The sequence below is a fragment of the Carlito syrichta genome, unplaced genomic scaffold (assembly GCF_000164805.1).
Source record: "Carlito syrichta isolate Samal-C Ts95f unplaced genomic scaffold, Tarsius_syrichta-2.0.1 Scaffold303669, whole genome shotgun sequence".
Taxonomy (NCBI): domain Eukaryota; kingdom Metazoa; phylum Chordata; class Mammalia; order Primates; family Tarsiidae; genus Carlito; species Carlito syrichta.
Genome location: NW_007247765.1, coordinates 1050450 through 1065212, shown reverse-complemented (window position 1 = coordinate 1065212; position 14763 = coordinate 1050450). Strand labels below are relative to the sequence as shown.

Sequence of the window (14763 nt, the reverse complement as noted above, 5' to 3'; positions counted from 1 at the left end):
CACTGCACTCCAGTCTGGGCGACAGAGCGAGACTCCAACTCAAAAAAAAAAAAAAGAAAAGAAATCTCAGAATGTCACAAAATAAGTATAATATAGCGGTGTTCATGGGGTAGACATTTTAGACTTATGTTGCAAAGAAATTGTGGCTGTTGCCATAAATTTAATCACAAGAAATTCATAAATACAAAGATAAATTCAAAGATAATCTTCCAAACGTCTGTTTTGAAAGGAATGCAATCAATAACTACTAAATGTCAAAACAAAAGGGCACAGTTATAAACATTAGTGAAATAACTATGGCAATTCATATGTATATGTACCTTAAAACACTTCTGTAAAACAATTTCAAAACTAGAATACTTGTGGAAAAATATAAAACTGAACATACTATTCCACTACTGTTGATAGACTCTCAGGCTGCAAATGGCCCTTAAATGATACCTAATCCAAAAACACAATGTAAACTTCCTTTCCAACATTCCAAGTAGTCATTCAGTCTTAAACATTTTTAAAGGCAAGGAGTTCATACTTCCCAAAGTAGCCTATTTTTTCCTTGATTAACTCTTATTTTTAAAATACCTATCTTATTAAGCTTATATCTCTGTTCTAAAAATTTCCAAGCCATGAGGAATCTAATAGTATAATATCTAATGTTTTACTATAGTAAATAGCAGAAAAGCTGAGCAAAGCCTATTTATAATAGATTTCTTCAATTTTGAAAAATGGTTTTTTGATAGACTTGCCATATACTCCGTATCACTCTCCTTCCACCAAAATTCAAATCAAGGCCACAGTGACACTAAATCTGAATTCTACATCTTTTTCATATCTGTATATGTGTTGCACAGTGCCTTGCATGTAATAGCATTGAAGATTTGCTTGCTTAATTGAATGTTATCTAATCCTAAAACTATCAACAACAAAATCTAGCCCAAAATGTATCAGAGAGAATACACTCATCTATTATCAGGAGTTACAGAGACAAAATTTGGACTCTCTACTAAGAAAGCCTGGACTGCATTAATACTAACTGGACAGCAATGTTTTGAATACCTGGGTTTTTCCTTGCTAATACTGAATACCAGCTGAGCTTGTACTGATGACAGCCAGCATACTTCCTCAGCTGTCAGGACAAGAAGACTCACCTGTTGGGTGACATCTCTTTCCCGTTGCAGGCAGCCTGGGAGCTCAGCCCTGCTTCCAGCCCAAGCGAAGAATCTCCTCCTTCCACCGGAAACCTCCTTGGCTGGGTTCCAAATCGAAAAGGCATAATTCACTGAAAACCTAGACGAGAAAGTTAAAATATTGGGATGGGAGAAGGCTGTCTTCAAAGATTTATTTGGAATTTTTTAAGAGATGAGATTCTCACTATGTTACCCAGGTTGCAATGCAGTGGCTATTCACAGACACAATCAGAGTACACTACAGCCTTGAACTCCCAGACTCAAGTGATCCTTCTGCCTCAGGCTCCCAGGTAGCTGGGACTACAGGCATGCCAAGTGCCCAGCCTTGGAATTTTTAATGTTACTATTTTGTTATAGACAGTTATGAAACAGTATGAATAGTATTAAATTTTTAATTTTTTATAAGTGTTAAAATACCATATTACACAACTATCCCTTATTTACAATTTAAGTCTTGCAACAAATACAAAATAGCCTACAAGTTCAATGTGACCTATGGTTAACCTATGGTTAACATAACTGAAGTCCATTTCCTCTGTGTGAAAACAAAATTCAGTTTGCCTATCTATGCTCTTCTCTACCTGTGAAGTTCAGAGTTTCACATCCACCAAGATATCCTCAACTAGCCCTTCTACTCCTGGGGTTATTCATCCCCCTCTGCCTCCCTACAATGCCAAGAAAGGAGCCTTGGGAGAGCTGGACTGCCCTGAGTTCTAATCCTGGCTCTGGCGCCTTTTCGCTATGTGGCCTTAGCCAAGGTTCATAACTTACCCATATTTTCCACAGATATATCAGGAATAATATTACTTCCAGGGTAATTGCGAGTATTAAGTAAGAATACGTGAAAAAAGCACAGTGCCTAACACATAGTAAGTGCTCAATAAATATTAACTACTATTACTCAGCAATTACTACTACTCTACTATTACTGTGCACTGATAAATGTATATATACACACACATATAAGTGAATATACATGTATATGTGAGACATGAAATTTATTATGAAATACATATGGTGTATACACACACACACACACACACACACACACACACACACACACACACACACATATAAATATATTCCTTACCATCCACCGTTGCCTCTACTTGAAGATCTGCCCTCCTCACTGCTCCCACCCTTCACTTGCTAGGGCCAACTCCTCCATTAAGTCTGACTTTGCATGCCACTTACTCAGAGAAGCGTTCCATCAACTCCATTATCTAAGTTTTCATACCACCCTTTGTTTCTGCTTTGTAGCAGTCATTATCTTTCTAATTCAGAGTTTCTCAAACATGACACTATTGACTGTTGGGACCAGATAATTCTTAGCTGGGGAAGAGGGGAACTACCCTGTACACATTGTAGGATGTTTTGAGGCATCTAATCTTCACCCACTAGATGTCAATAGCACCCCTCCCCCTAAATTTGTGACAGTCAAATATGTCTCCAAATGTCTCCTGGTGAAGGAAAAAGGTAAAACTGCCCCCAGTTGAAAAACAATGCCTTCATTTTTTATGAATGTTCAAGATCCATCCTCACTCCATGTCTGACTTTTTTACCACTGAATACTTAATACCTAGAATGGTGCTTGGCACACAGTGGACATTTAATAACTCTACTTTGAAATAACATGTATGTCTTCAACTATTAGCCCACAAAGGATAGAAAACACTTTTAAAAAGTCTTATACCTGTTTTTTATTCATAGTACAGTCTCCTATGCCTAGTAGGTAAATGTTTCTTGGTGATAATCATAAAACTAAATTAAGGTTTAAGAATTTGAATATAATACATTTTATAGGCTGTCAATTATCTTTAAAAAGTGTTATGCTCAATGATTTAGTAAAACTATAGTAAACTGTATGGTTTAGGATAACTATCCATGTGGGTATTAAGTTTTAGTTAATTTGATCAAAGATATATAGACTTACCAAAATAGGCTGTCTGATTCCCGTAGAGATGAATAAATCAATTGCTTCTACTGACCTTCCATAGAAGGCTAAAACTGCCAAAGGAGTGATCATCAAATGTTTCCAGCGACACCCAGAAATTATGACATCAGAAGGTTCTTTCACATAGTTTCCTACCTGTTGAAGAATCAAATGTCTCATTTCATAGCTCAATGTAACTCACAGTTCCAGCTAACAAGCTTAGCTAAAAATTGTCCCTAAAGATTTTTTTTGGGGGGGGGGTTATTCTTGTCATTGCCTTATTTTCCAACAGTATTAATATTTTAATCTATGAATGAAGACCTATAGCCTAATCCATCTGCACAAGTCACATCTGAGATTCTTCTCCTGTTATATCCCATTTTCCTCATTCTCTTTATCTCCTAGACTTTTCCTGGGGAGGAGGGGAACTGTCCTGTACACAAATCAATCACATCTATCTACATTTCCATCCCACTCCAATATCATCAAACCCTAACTGCACCTTCATCATTTTCTATGGCTCTTCTTACATGGGATTCTTTACACACTCTATCTCTTTTTCCCCCGTTTCCTCAAGACAGTCTTCAAATTCCCAAATGGCAGGAAGAATGACAGTTGTGAAAGGAGGACATATCTTGGACTATCCTCTGTGTTCTGCTCCCTGAGCATCTTCTCTGCTCACACCATCTTTGCATTCCTCTGAACTGTTTCCCCTGCCAACTCATTCAGGCTTCTGTATCAACAGCTTACCTCACTGAATGTCTATGCTCAGTGATGCTTAAGTTTAACCCTTAAGCCAGAACATTACTCTTCAGCTAACCAATTTTTCAATTTTCATGACTGATAACTACTGAATGCTAGTGAACATTTTTTAACTTAATGAAGGTCTTTTTTACTCTACATGTCATGCTAAGTTCCCACTGCTATGTTTTTATATGATTTATGTTATAAAACTGACATTTAATAAGAATTAAGTTGATATTAGATAAAATCTTACTGATACCTTCTTTTTCTTACTTTGGAGATACTACCTATGAATACGTTGGTCACAATTTTGGCTTAGAAAAATCATTTAACTGACTATGTCACAGTCAGACAAACTGAAATAATTGCTAGCTATTGTTAACCAATGTACCGGTAGAACCTAAACATTTGGTCCTTCATATGGTAAAATATGTTAATAGTCTACATGTTTGAGAGGCAGCAGTGTTGGGAAAATGATGGGTGTTAACATCAGAATTAGATTTCAATTTTGACATGACATTAGCTCTGAGATTTTGAGCAAATCACTAAAGTTTGTCTGTAAAACAATATTGATTCCTACATCATAGAGGTATGAGGAATAAAATTTTAACATCTATAAAGTCAAAGACTGGAAAACAAGAACTCGATCAGCACTAGTTCTTGTATCATTTTGTGTATTTTTTTTTTTTTTTTTTTTTTTTGAGACAGGGTCTCACTCTGTTGTCCAGGCGAGAGTGCTCAGGTAGTGCCATCATAGTTCACTGCAGCCGTGAACTCTTGTGTTCACATAATTTTCCCACCTCAGCTTTCCCAGTAGCTGGGACTACAAGAATATACCACCAATCCTATATATTTTACTTAGTTTTTGTAGAGACAAGGTCTTGCTATATTGCCCAGGTGGTCTCAAACTCCTGGGCTCAAGCAATCCTCCCACCTTGGCCTCCCAAAGCACTGAGGTTATAGGCTTAAGCCACTGCACCCAGTCTTGTGTAATTCTTGAAATAAGAGTGTTGAGACATTGATTTCACTTTATAGTCACGGATATATCTTTAAAACTATAAAGTAAAATCTCTGCAAGTAGAATATTCTTTAAATCCTATAATTTATCATTATTTTTAACTAGTCCATTTGGCGCAAGTTGTGCCAAGTTTCTTTAGTGTGGATGATACAGTAAAACAAACCAAACAGTCACCTCAATGATGAAACTTTACAGCACTAGGAGTAAAAAACATCAGAAGGCAAAATGAACTGGACTCTCTTGCAGACATTCAAAAACAACAGATAAACAAGTGAAGTACAAACAGTAAATTAAAAGATGATAAAATCTCCAAATACTCTCCTAAGTGTCCTAAGTACAACAATAATGATCTTTCGATTCTCAGGATAGTAATTCATGAGATGCAAAAAAGGAGTGATGTTTGAATTGATCACATTCTAAGAAAAAAAACCCATTATTAGACTTCATTCATTTGGTCAACAAATATCTGCTGAGAATCCACCATGAGCCAGGCACATGGCAAGTGCTAAAGATAAAAGATTAGGCAAAAACAGAGTTTCTGTCCCAGTGGAGTTTACAGGTTAAGGTAGGATTTGCTATAGAGTAGGATGCTGACCTAAAAGATGAGGCGGCGTCAACCAGGTGGAAATGAGTGGGAGGCAAAGACACCTGGACAGCTGAGGAGGAGGCCAGTAGAGGAGATAGCAGGTACAAGGTCATGTGTCAGCAGAACAGACAATACAAGATCTGAAGAGCCAGTATGGTCGCAGCATGGAGAACAGAGAAAAAAATGAGGTCCAAGAGGCAACACAGGCCACATCACGTAGCAGCACAAACCCAAGTTAAGATTTAGACTTCCTCTTATGAGCAAGGGAGCCCACCAAAAAACTGTAATTTCTCAGAACACATATGAGGTTTCATTGATTTTTCTCTATTAAATTTATTTTATTTGATTTCCACTCCCATCTTTACAGTGTCCTTTCTTCCGTTTACTTGTAGCTTACTCTACTTTTGTTTTTCTAGTTTCATAATGTGGAAGCTTAGGTCATTGATTTGAGAGCATTCTTCTTTTTTAATATGAACATTTAATTTTATAAATTTTCATCAAAGTGCTACTTTAGCTGCATTCCACAAATCTGAAATTTTATATTTTCCTCTTGTTAAATTTTTATTTTATTTTCTTCTTTGACCTATGGATTACTTACAATTATATTGTTTCGTTTTCAAACATTTGGGAATAGTCTGCTTTTCTGTTACTGATTTCTAATTAGACTCCAGATTTGTCAGAGAATGTTCTTTGTATGATTTGAGCACTTCTACATGTATTTGGACTTGTTTTTATGGCCATAATATAAACCATTTTGGTGAATGTTCCACATGCACTTGAAAAGAATGTATATACTGCTGTAGTTGGCTTAAGTGTTCTACACAGGTAGTGAGTTAGGTTGACAGAATTGTGCGAGGCTTCTATACGAATTTGCTGTGTACTTGCTTAGCAGCTATTAAAATAAGTTGGCATCTATTTCAACATCAAATATTGAAATCTCCAACTATAACTGTGAATTATCTATTTCTCCTCTGTATTCTGCCAGTTTCTGTTTCATGTATTTTGAAGTTGTTATGAGGTACATAAATATTTAGTATTGTTGTAGCCTCTTGATGAATTGACACCTCTAGGATTATAAAATTTTTCTTTGTCCTTCATAATATCCTTTGTTCTAAAATCTACTTTGTCTGAAATTTGTATAATTACTTTTATTCATTAACGTTAGTATGACATATCTTTTCCTATTCTTATATTTTAACCCATTTGATTAATATGTTCAAAGTGGGTTTCTTGTAAAAGCATATATGTGAGTCTTGCTTATTTATCCACTCTGATGATTTCCGTCTTTTCATTTGGATGTTTTGATTTTTTATACTTCATGTGATATTTTGAATGAATTTAAATCTGCCATCTTGCTGTTTGTATTCTATTTATGTCATCATTTCTTTGTTTGCTTTTGCTTCTTCTCAACTGAGTGTATTTTATAAATCTATTTTATCTATAAATTATATTTATTTATAAATCTATTTTATATTATTGGTTCATTGCTGTGCATCCTAGTATTTTGTTTTTTGTTACATTAGAGTTTACAGGGTACACCATTAACTTTTTATAGTCTGCCTTCAAATAGCATTACACCATTTCACATATAATAGAAGAATCTTGCCAAAGTATATTCCACTTCCCCTCTCCCACCCTATATAATTTTGATATCATTATTTACTTCTACCTCTATTATAAATGTTATTATAAATTTTTCTTTAAGCAATTATCTTTTTAAAAGACGTTTTATTTAAAACAAAAAAACTCTCTTCAATGTGGATGTAACGTCGATGGACATACGCACTATGTATTTATCATTATCAGGGCCTGTTGTCCCCTTGAGTAGATCCAGATTTTCATCCAACATTGTTTTCCTTTCCTCTGAAGGTTTTCATTTAACAGTGCTGGTCTGCTGGTGGTTAATTCACTCAGCTTTCGTATCTCTTTATTTCTTCTTCTTCTTCTTTTGCACCACTCAGACTGTATCCTCTTCCTCCCCTCTCTCAGAAGAAGAAAGGAATGATCACTAAGGACAAATGGCAGCCGTAGCAAAGCAGCCCCAAGAACTCGCTTCACACTCAAGAGCAAACTCTGTGCCTCCTCCTCATGGTTTCCGGTGTTCCACATGCTCAGAGAAACTTCTCCAGTCATGAACTACAGAAATGATTCCTGAAAGTGGAGACTTAATCTTCATTTTCAACAATATTTTTAATGGGTACAAAAATCCTAAACTGGTTTTCTTTAAGTGCTTTAAAGATTTGTTTCACTATTTTATGACTTTCATTGCTCCCAATAGAAAGTCTGTTGTTTTCCTTATCTTTCTTTCTTGATGGGGGGGTGAACCCCCCAAAAAAGGAGAATTATCTTTTGGAGGACAGGCCCCTTGTAGTACAGGCATCCCCACTAGGTAAGTGTTCTAGGAATCCACCAGTATGTGTGTACCAGCTAGTATTGTTGGGAGAGGCTGCATTTGGCTTCACTGAATTTTTTGCAACAGATGACTGGTTCTTCCACCATGACAATGCACTTGCCCACACCATGCTGAGTGTTCAGCGGTTGTTTGTTTTGTTTTGTTTTTACCAAAAATGGTATGACCCCTGTGGCCCACTCTCCCTATTCACTCAATTTTTCCCCAAGCAATTTTTTGTTTGTTTCCCCAGATGAAAAAAATCCTCAAAGGCAAACAAACGTTTTATAGATGTGGAAGAGGTGAAACAAAAAATGGCAGAAGCACTAAAAGGGATCCAAATGGACGAGTTCAAAAACTGTTTTGAGCGGTGGAAAAAGTGTTTTAACAGGTGTACTGCATCAAATAGAAAGTACTTAGAGGAGACTGAAGTTTAAACACTTACATAGCAGGGGAAGCCTTTACTACAAGGGGTTCGCCCTCCAGAAGAGAATTCCAAGTTTTTGGGGTCCCCCCTTCATATATCAAAATATTAACCATATCCATAAATAAATATAATTACTATTTGTCAATTTAAAATAAAATAAAATAGAAGTAGACCTAATGGCAGAGCCTCAGCGTGGGTGCCAGGGTGGGGGAACATAAAGCACAGCTCCCAGACACGCCTCAGTGGATATGATCAAGTACAAAAAACAAATAATTGTTTTTTTACACCACTGAGATTTGAGGATTGGTTGTTAAAAAGCATAACAAAGTTTATCCTGACATATACAGACTTAGGTATTGCCATAACAAAAATTACCTAAATCCTCAAGCAGCAATTGTCAAGAAAACTATTATTGGAAGCTAAAAGGATAGTCATCTGTGTTATTCAGTGACAACACTACTTGGAAAACCTTTGAAACTCTGATAACCAGAAGACAGATGATTTACACAGCGAATTTAAATGCTAGAAGAGGTTAGAAAACAATGTTAAGGCCGAGCGCGGTGGCTCAGCCTGTAATCTCAGCATTTGGGGAGGCCAAGGCGAAAGGATTACCTGAGCCCAGGGGTTTGAGACCAGCCTGGGCAAATTGGTGAGACCCTGTATCTACAGTAAATTACAAAACTAGCCAGGCACAGTGGCGTGCATCTGTAGTTCCAGTTACTTGAAAGGCTGAGGTGGAAAAATCTCCTAAACCCAGCAGACTGAGACTGCGGTGGCCGTGAGCATGCCACTGCACTCCAGCCTGGGCGACAAGAGTGAGATTCCAACTCAAAAGAAAAGAAAAGAAAAGAAAACAATGTTAATAACACGTCAGTTGATGTTGACTGTCAAGTTATATGAGAAAGAGATGAGCTCAGAAATGGCCGTGTGCAAGCAAGATTAAAAATGGTTAGAGTGCCCACAAATTTTAATTATACTTCAATGACAACTCAGAAAGCTATAGAAGCATAAATACATTTTATTCCCTCTCAGAACTTTGTACAATTCCTTCAATGTCTTCTGGTACTAACTGTGTTATAGATGAGTCTAAAGCAGCCTAATTATTTTTTCACCTTACTCTCCTATTTGTTTCTTGACCAGGTACTTAAAGAATTATTGCTCTGGCTACTCAGAAGGCTGAGGCAGAGGGATTGCCGGAGCCCAGCAGGTCGAGGCTGCGGTGGCCGGGAGCGGCCACTGTACTCCAGTCTGGGCGACAGAGTGAGACTCCAACTCAAAAAAAAAAAGAATTATTGCTTTTAAAGTTATTTTTGTTTTTAGTGACAGGCTATTGCCCAGGCTAGAGTGCAATGGTGCAATCATAGTTCATTGCAGCTTCAAACCCCTGGTCCTAAGCCATCCTCCTGCCTCAGCCTCCCATATAGGTAGGGTTACAGGTGCACATCACCATGCCTGGTTAGTTTTATTTTTTGTAGAAACCGGGTCTTGCTATATTGCCCCTGCTGGTCTCAAACTCCTGGTCTCAAGTGATTCTCCAGCCTTGGCCTCCCAAAGTGCTGGGAATACAGGTGTGAGCTACAGCACTTGGCCAGTACTCTTTCTCTATTCTGAAAACTGAATAACCTAACCAGGATATAGCCCTTGGTGTTGATTATTCTATAGAAATTTTCTTTTAGAACATAATGTATCCTTTTAACCTATGAATTTTTCTTCATTATTTTTAGTAAGTACATGTTTTCTTCCATTTACTGTGTTCTCTATTTCAGGGGCCCAGATTAATCTCATGATGAGCCATCTTTGTCTTCTTCATGTATATTACCTTTTAATAACTTTGATGTCTGTCCTTTGCCTCAGTATCCTCTGTGATTATCTGAAGCCTTTCCTCTACATTGTAATTTGATTTTCATCTCTCAAGTCTACTTTCTCATGCTTTTAAAATTATTCATTAGTCCTTTAAGGTTTGGCCTTTAGTTAATTTCCTTAATTCTATTATATCCATTTTATTTTATTTATTATTCAAATATTTCTTTACTATCTACCATAAACTAGACAAGGCTCAAGGTGCTAGGGATACAGTTGTGAAAAAAACAGACAAGATTCAGACTTCGTAGAGCGTAAGTCTCAGTATATTATTTTAGCATCTTGTGTTTAAGCTCCTGTTTTATGGCATTCGTATTCTTAGTATTAACTTCTGTAGCACAAAGTATATGTGAAGCATTTTCCTTTCTCCCCTTTAGGTCATGTCCTGTATCCGTCTTTGGCATCCTCCCTCTCTCCGTTCCTCCCTCTCTTCCTCCATTCCTCCCTCTCTTCTTTAGTACTAGTCTGCATCATCCTCAATGGTTGTTTTCTCTTCTTCATTCTCAGCACATGAACTTCTGTCCTATCTACTCGCCCTGTATGTCAGTCAGCTATTGCCCCAATATGACTGCACTCCAAAATCTCAGTGATATCAGCCAAAGACGTTTTTGCTTCTGAGACTCCAGAGAGTCTGCTGCAGGGCAGCTGATCTCTATATGGCTGACCTGGGCTTGCCAACACTGAGGTCTTGGAGTGACTGGTGTGTAAGGTCCGACCTTGTTAGACTCTTAAGCAGAATTGTCTCTCAGTCTGATTTTCTCCAGACTGAAGTTATTGGCAAGACTTGTTAGGACTTTCTTAATTTAACGTCTTTCCTATTATGGCTTCTGGAGAATAAAGATGTCCTGGGTAAGGAGTAGTGCTCTGCAGAGACCAGAAAATCAAATGACCTGGCACCACAGCTCACTGATACAGGCCTACTCACATCATTGCCTACAAACCTGACCAAGATCTGCAACTGTGGAAGGCTCAGACTTCAGGATCTGAACATCAAGACCTGAACTGCCAGACTACTCCCCCACCTAACCCTAGGCGCCCCATAAGAAGGCAAGTGTGAATCCAGTTATCACAAAACTCTTGATTGATTAAAAGCTGCCTATCAATCGCAAAAGATACAAGTATTCAGTTGAAAAACAACCAAACGGAAATGTGGAAAACTTCAGCAACATAAACACTGAATAGGTCCCGGCTATCAGAGAAATGCTTTAACACTCATTTGTCTTGGTAGGGAAATAAGGTGTTCTAATTAGTTGAATATTCATATTACTGCACATCAATAGCATATACTGTATAATTTATTTTTATTAAATTAAGAAGACTTCCTAGGATTCTGTAGTTCCTCAGAATGTTTGTAAAAAATATTAATGTCATTAAAGAAGTGCCTGAATTTACAGTTTTTGTTTTGTTTTGTTTTGTTTTGAGTTGGAGTCTCACTCCATCGCCCAGGCTGGAGTGCAGTTGCAGTGGCACACTCATGGCCATCCCAGCCTTGACCTGCTGGGCTCCAGCAATCCTTCCGCCTCAGCCTTCCAAGTAGCCAGAACTACAGGCGTGCACTACCACACTCAGCTAGTTTTTAAATTATTTTAGAGTTGAGGTTTCACCAAGTTTCCCCAGGCTGTCTCAAACCCACGGGCTCAGGCAATCCGTTTGCCTTGGCCTCCCAAAGTGCTGGGGTTACAGGCTGAGCCACCAAGCGTGGTCTGAATTTACAGTATTTCTTTGAGTCAGGGTCTCACTCTATTGCCCAGGTTGGGGTGCAGTGGCAAAATCACGGCTCACCGCAGCCTCCAGTTCCTGGGCTCATGCTATCCTTCTGCCTCAGCTTCCTGAGTAGCTGGGATCACAGGCAGGCACCACCACACCAGACTAATTTTTGGATTTTTTGTAGAGTATTTTTTTAAATGTTTGACCATTTTGAGAGGCTGGTAATTTCCAAGAATGTCTGACATTTTAATTTTCTCCTCCTCTGCACCATCTAAACACTGCACACACATCACATCCCTAGTTTTAACCCCGTCTCTCCCACCAGACTTCTGTCTGCGTGTCTACATTCTCATCCACTGAATCAGTGCACTTTTAGACAACACCACACAATACTGTAAGTCACAATTCTTTGAGTATTTCATGTATGCCTTGGATCAGACTGTAAGTCTCTTGGAGTTGGATCGAGGTCCTAATTTCTTTTGAATCCTTCAGAGTGCCTACAAGTTATGGTTGGGAGTACGCGGGGGACTGAAATGAGCTAAATCAGTTAATAAAATCAAACTGCTAGCAAAATAATAATATTAACCAGCTTACTCCATTTTGTTTAAAACTTTCATCTTAGTTACCTACCTAACCTAAGAATCAATGCCTACGTGTGATTACAGTAACATTCCCATGATCACAGACCCCCAACTTTGTCTCCTTTGGGCAGGTAGTGCTGACCATTTCCTGCTAACTGTTACAAAACTCCTTAACCATAAGTTCCATGTAATTGTATCCTTTGTTAACTGAAATCAAATGTTATGCTCTGCAAAACCCCATTGTTACATTTTCATATTTTGTTCTTATACTGTTAGTAACCTAACCAAGGTAACTCCATTGTGTAATGATTCTTCTTCCTTGTCTCTGTGTCACTACCTTAAACTATATCTTCTTTTTTTTTTGAGTTGGAGTCTCACTCTGTCACCCAGACTGGAGTGCAGTGGCCGCTCCCAGCCACGAAGCCTCGACCTGCTGGGCTCCGGCGATCCTTCCGCCTCAGCCTTCCCAGTAACCGGAATTACAGAAATGAGCTACCACGTCTGGCTGATTTTTTGATTTATTGTAGAGATGAGGTCTCGCTGCCCAGGCAGGTCTCGAACCCGCGGGCTCAGGCAATCCACTCACCTCAGCCTCCCAAAGGCACGGGATTACAGGCTGAGCCACTGAGCCTGGTTTAAACTATATCTTAATGGCAGAACTCCAGGGACTTTCTGAACACTGGCTATACCTAGGACATTAAATTAATCAAAGCTCCCTAACAATCAAAAGTTCCCATTTTGATTGCCAAGTTGTTAGTTAATAGTTGCTATGGTTACTAAGATGCTACATAGCCAATACTGCAAATTTTACCTATAAAAGCTTGTCACCAAACTGCACCAATTTGTCAAGAGTTTTTTTTTTTTTTGGTGTTTGCCTGCTCTTGACCCGCACGCCGCACGTTAATAAAGAACTCTAATTAATTTGACTCGGCTTGCTGGCGTGACTTCTCACTTACTCGGTCACAACACGACCTCCCTCAAAAAACACCGGAATTTATTTATAAACAAATGTGTATTGAGTCTTACATCTTTAAACTTCAGTCTCCTACAAAGCACTTTCCATTGGATGCAATTCACCTATCGACGTACTTTTCCCACTGCTCAAAACAATGTTTTTGTTTTTTGGATTTTTTGTTTTGTTTTGAGTTGGAGTCTCACTCTGTCGCCCAGGCTGGGGTGCAGTGGCACACTCACGGCCATCCTATCGTCGACCTCGCTGGGCTCAGGCGACCCTTCCGTCAGCCTTCCAAGTAGCCGGAACTACAGGCGCGCGCCACCACGCCCGGCTAATTTTTTGATTTATTGTAGAAACGAGGTCTTGCCCAGTTGCCTAGGCTGTTCTCGAACCCGTGGGCTCAGTCAATCCCCCCACCTCGACCTCCCAAAGTGCTGGGATTACAGGCTTGAGCCACTGTCAGAACAGTTTTTGAACTCCATGTGGATGCCTTTTAGGGCTTTCTGCGGTGTTTTGTCTCACCTCTTCCACATAGGCAAAATGTTGCTCTTGGAGGACTTTTATCATCGGGAGGGGAAAAAAAACAGTCGCTCGGGGCGAGAAGGGGTGAGTAGGGAGGGTAAGGCACGGGGGGTCATGCTGTTTGTGTCCAAAACTGCTCGTAAATCACCCATGATGAAATGAGCAAACGCCTTGAAAGAATTTCAAAAAAAAAAAAAATTCACCGAGGCTGAATGCAGCCTCTGCCACCAAGCTAGCGGGTCCACGGACGCCGACAGATTCTAAAACACCCACCTGGGGGGAAGCCTGGACTACAAGGGCCCACCCCCCAGAAGACAATCCCGGTGTTTTGGGGTTCCCCCTCCTGTACCGCGTTTAACTCATCCTGGTGGGGTCTCTGCAATGTGTGTCGCCATGTGGCGCCACCTGGTTCCGGCTGTGCCCTGACAACTCTACCAGGGCTGTCTCTGTGCGCATCTGCAAGACTAATTTATTTAGAACAAAGGGCCTATTGGGCGGAGACGAAGCGTCGACAAGGCGTGAACCATCAGAACCTGCCCCACCGCCAGGGCCGCGAGCCGGTGCCCGAAGTCGCAGCCTCGGCCAGCCCTGAGCACGCTGAGGACACATCTAGCAACACCGCGCCACAGCCTCGCCACCCGCCAGTTACCCCGGCCTCCCGAGCTGCCGATGCTTTCCAGATGGTGACGAGGCAGCGGGGATCCTGCTGGCTGAGGCCCAGTCGCTGTGGTAACGCGAGGCGCCAGTACGCTTGCGCAGTCTCCTGTCGGAAAGCCCGAGCCCGAGCCCAGAGAAGCGCTTTGCGACAGCAGCGCCTGGCGGCAGCGGCGCGACTTACGACCGCCCTCTCGTAGAGC

General features: G+C 39.8%; 1 protein-coding gene across 2 annotated transcripts in view; it reads right to left on the bottom strand.

Moving 5' to 3' along the window:
• FAM229B (family with sequence similarity 229 member B) overlaps window positions 1-14617 on the bottom strand; it is a 15183-nt gene extending 566 nt beyond the window's left edge. Inside the window, exons 1-3 of one of the 2 annotated variants that reach the window (XR_002482016.1) lie at window positions 14545-14608; window positions 3118-3273; window positions 1146-1284 (exon numbers count right to left, since the gene is read on the bottom strand). Coding sequence is in view for 1 of the 2 variants with exons in the window: in XM_008058996.2 (XP_008057187.1) it covers window positions 1146-1270 (125 nt within the window). In the remaining variant the exon portion in view is untranslated. Of the gene's footprint in view, window positions 1-1145; window positions 1285-3117; window positions 3274-14544 lie in introns of both variants that reach the window. The other variant, XM_008058996.2, reaches the window with a different exon arrangement.
• Window positions 14618-14763: the final 146 nt, after the last annotated feature.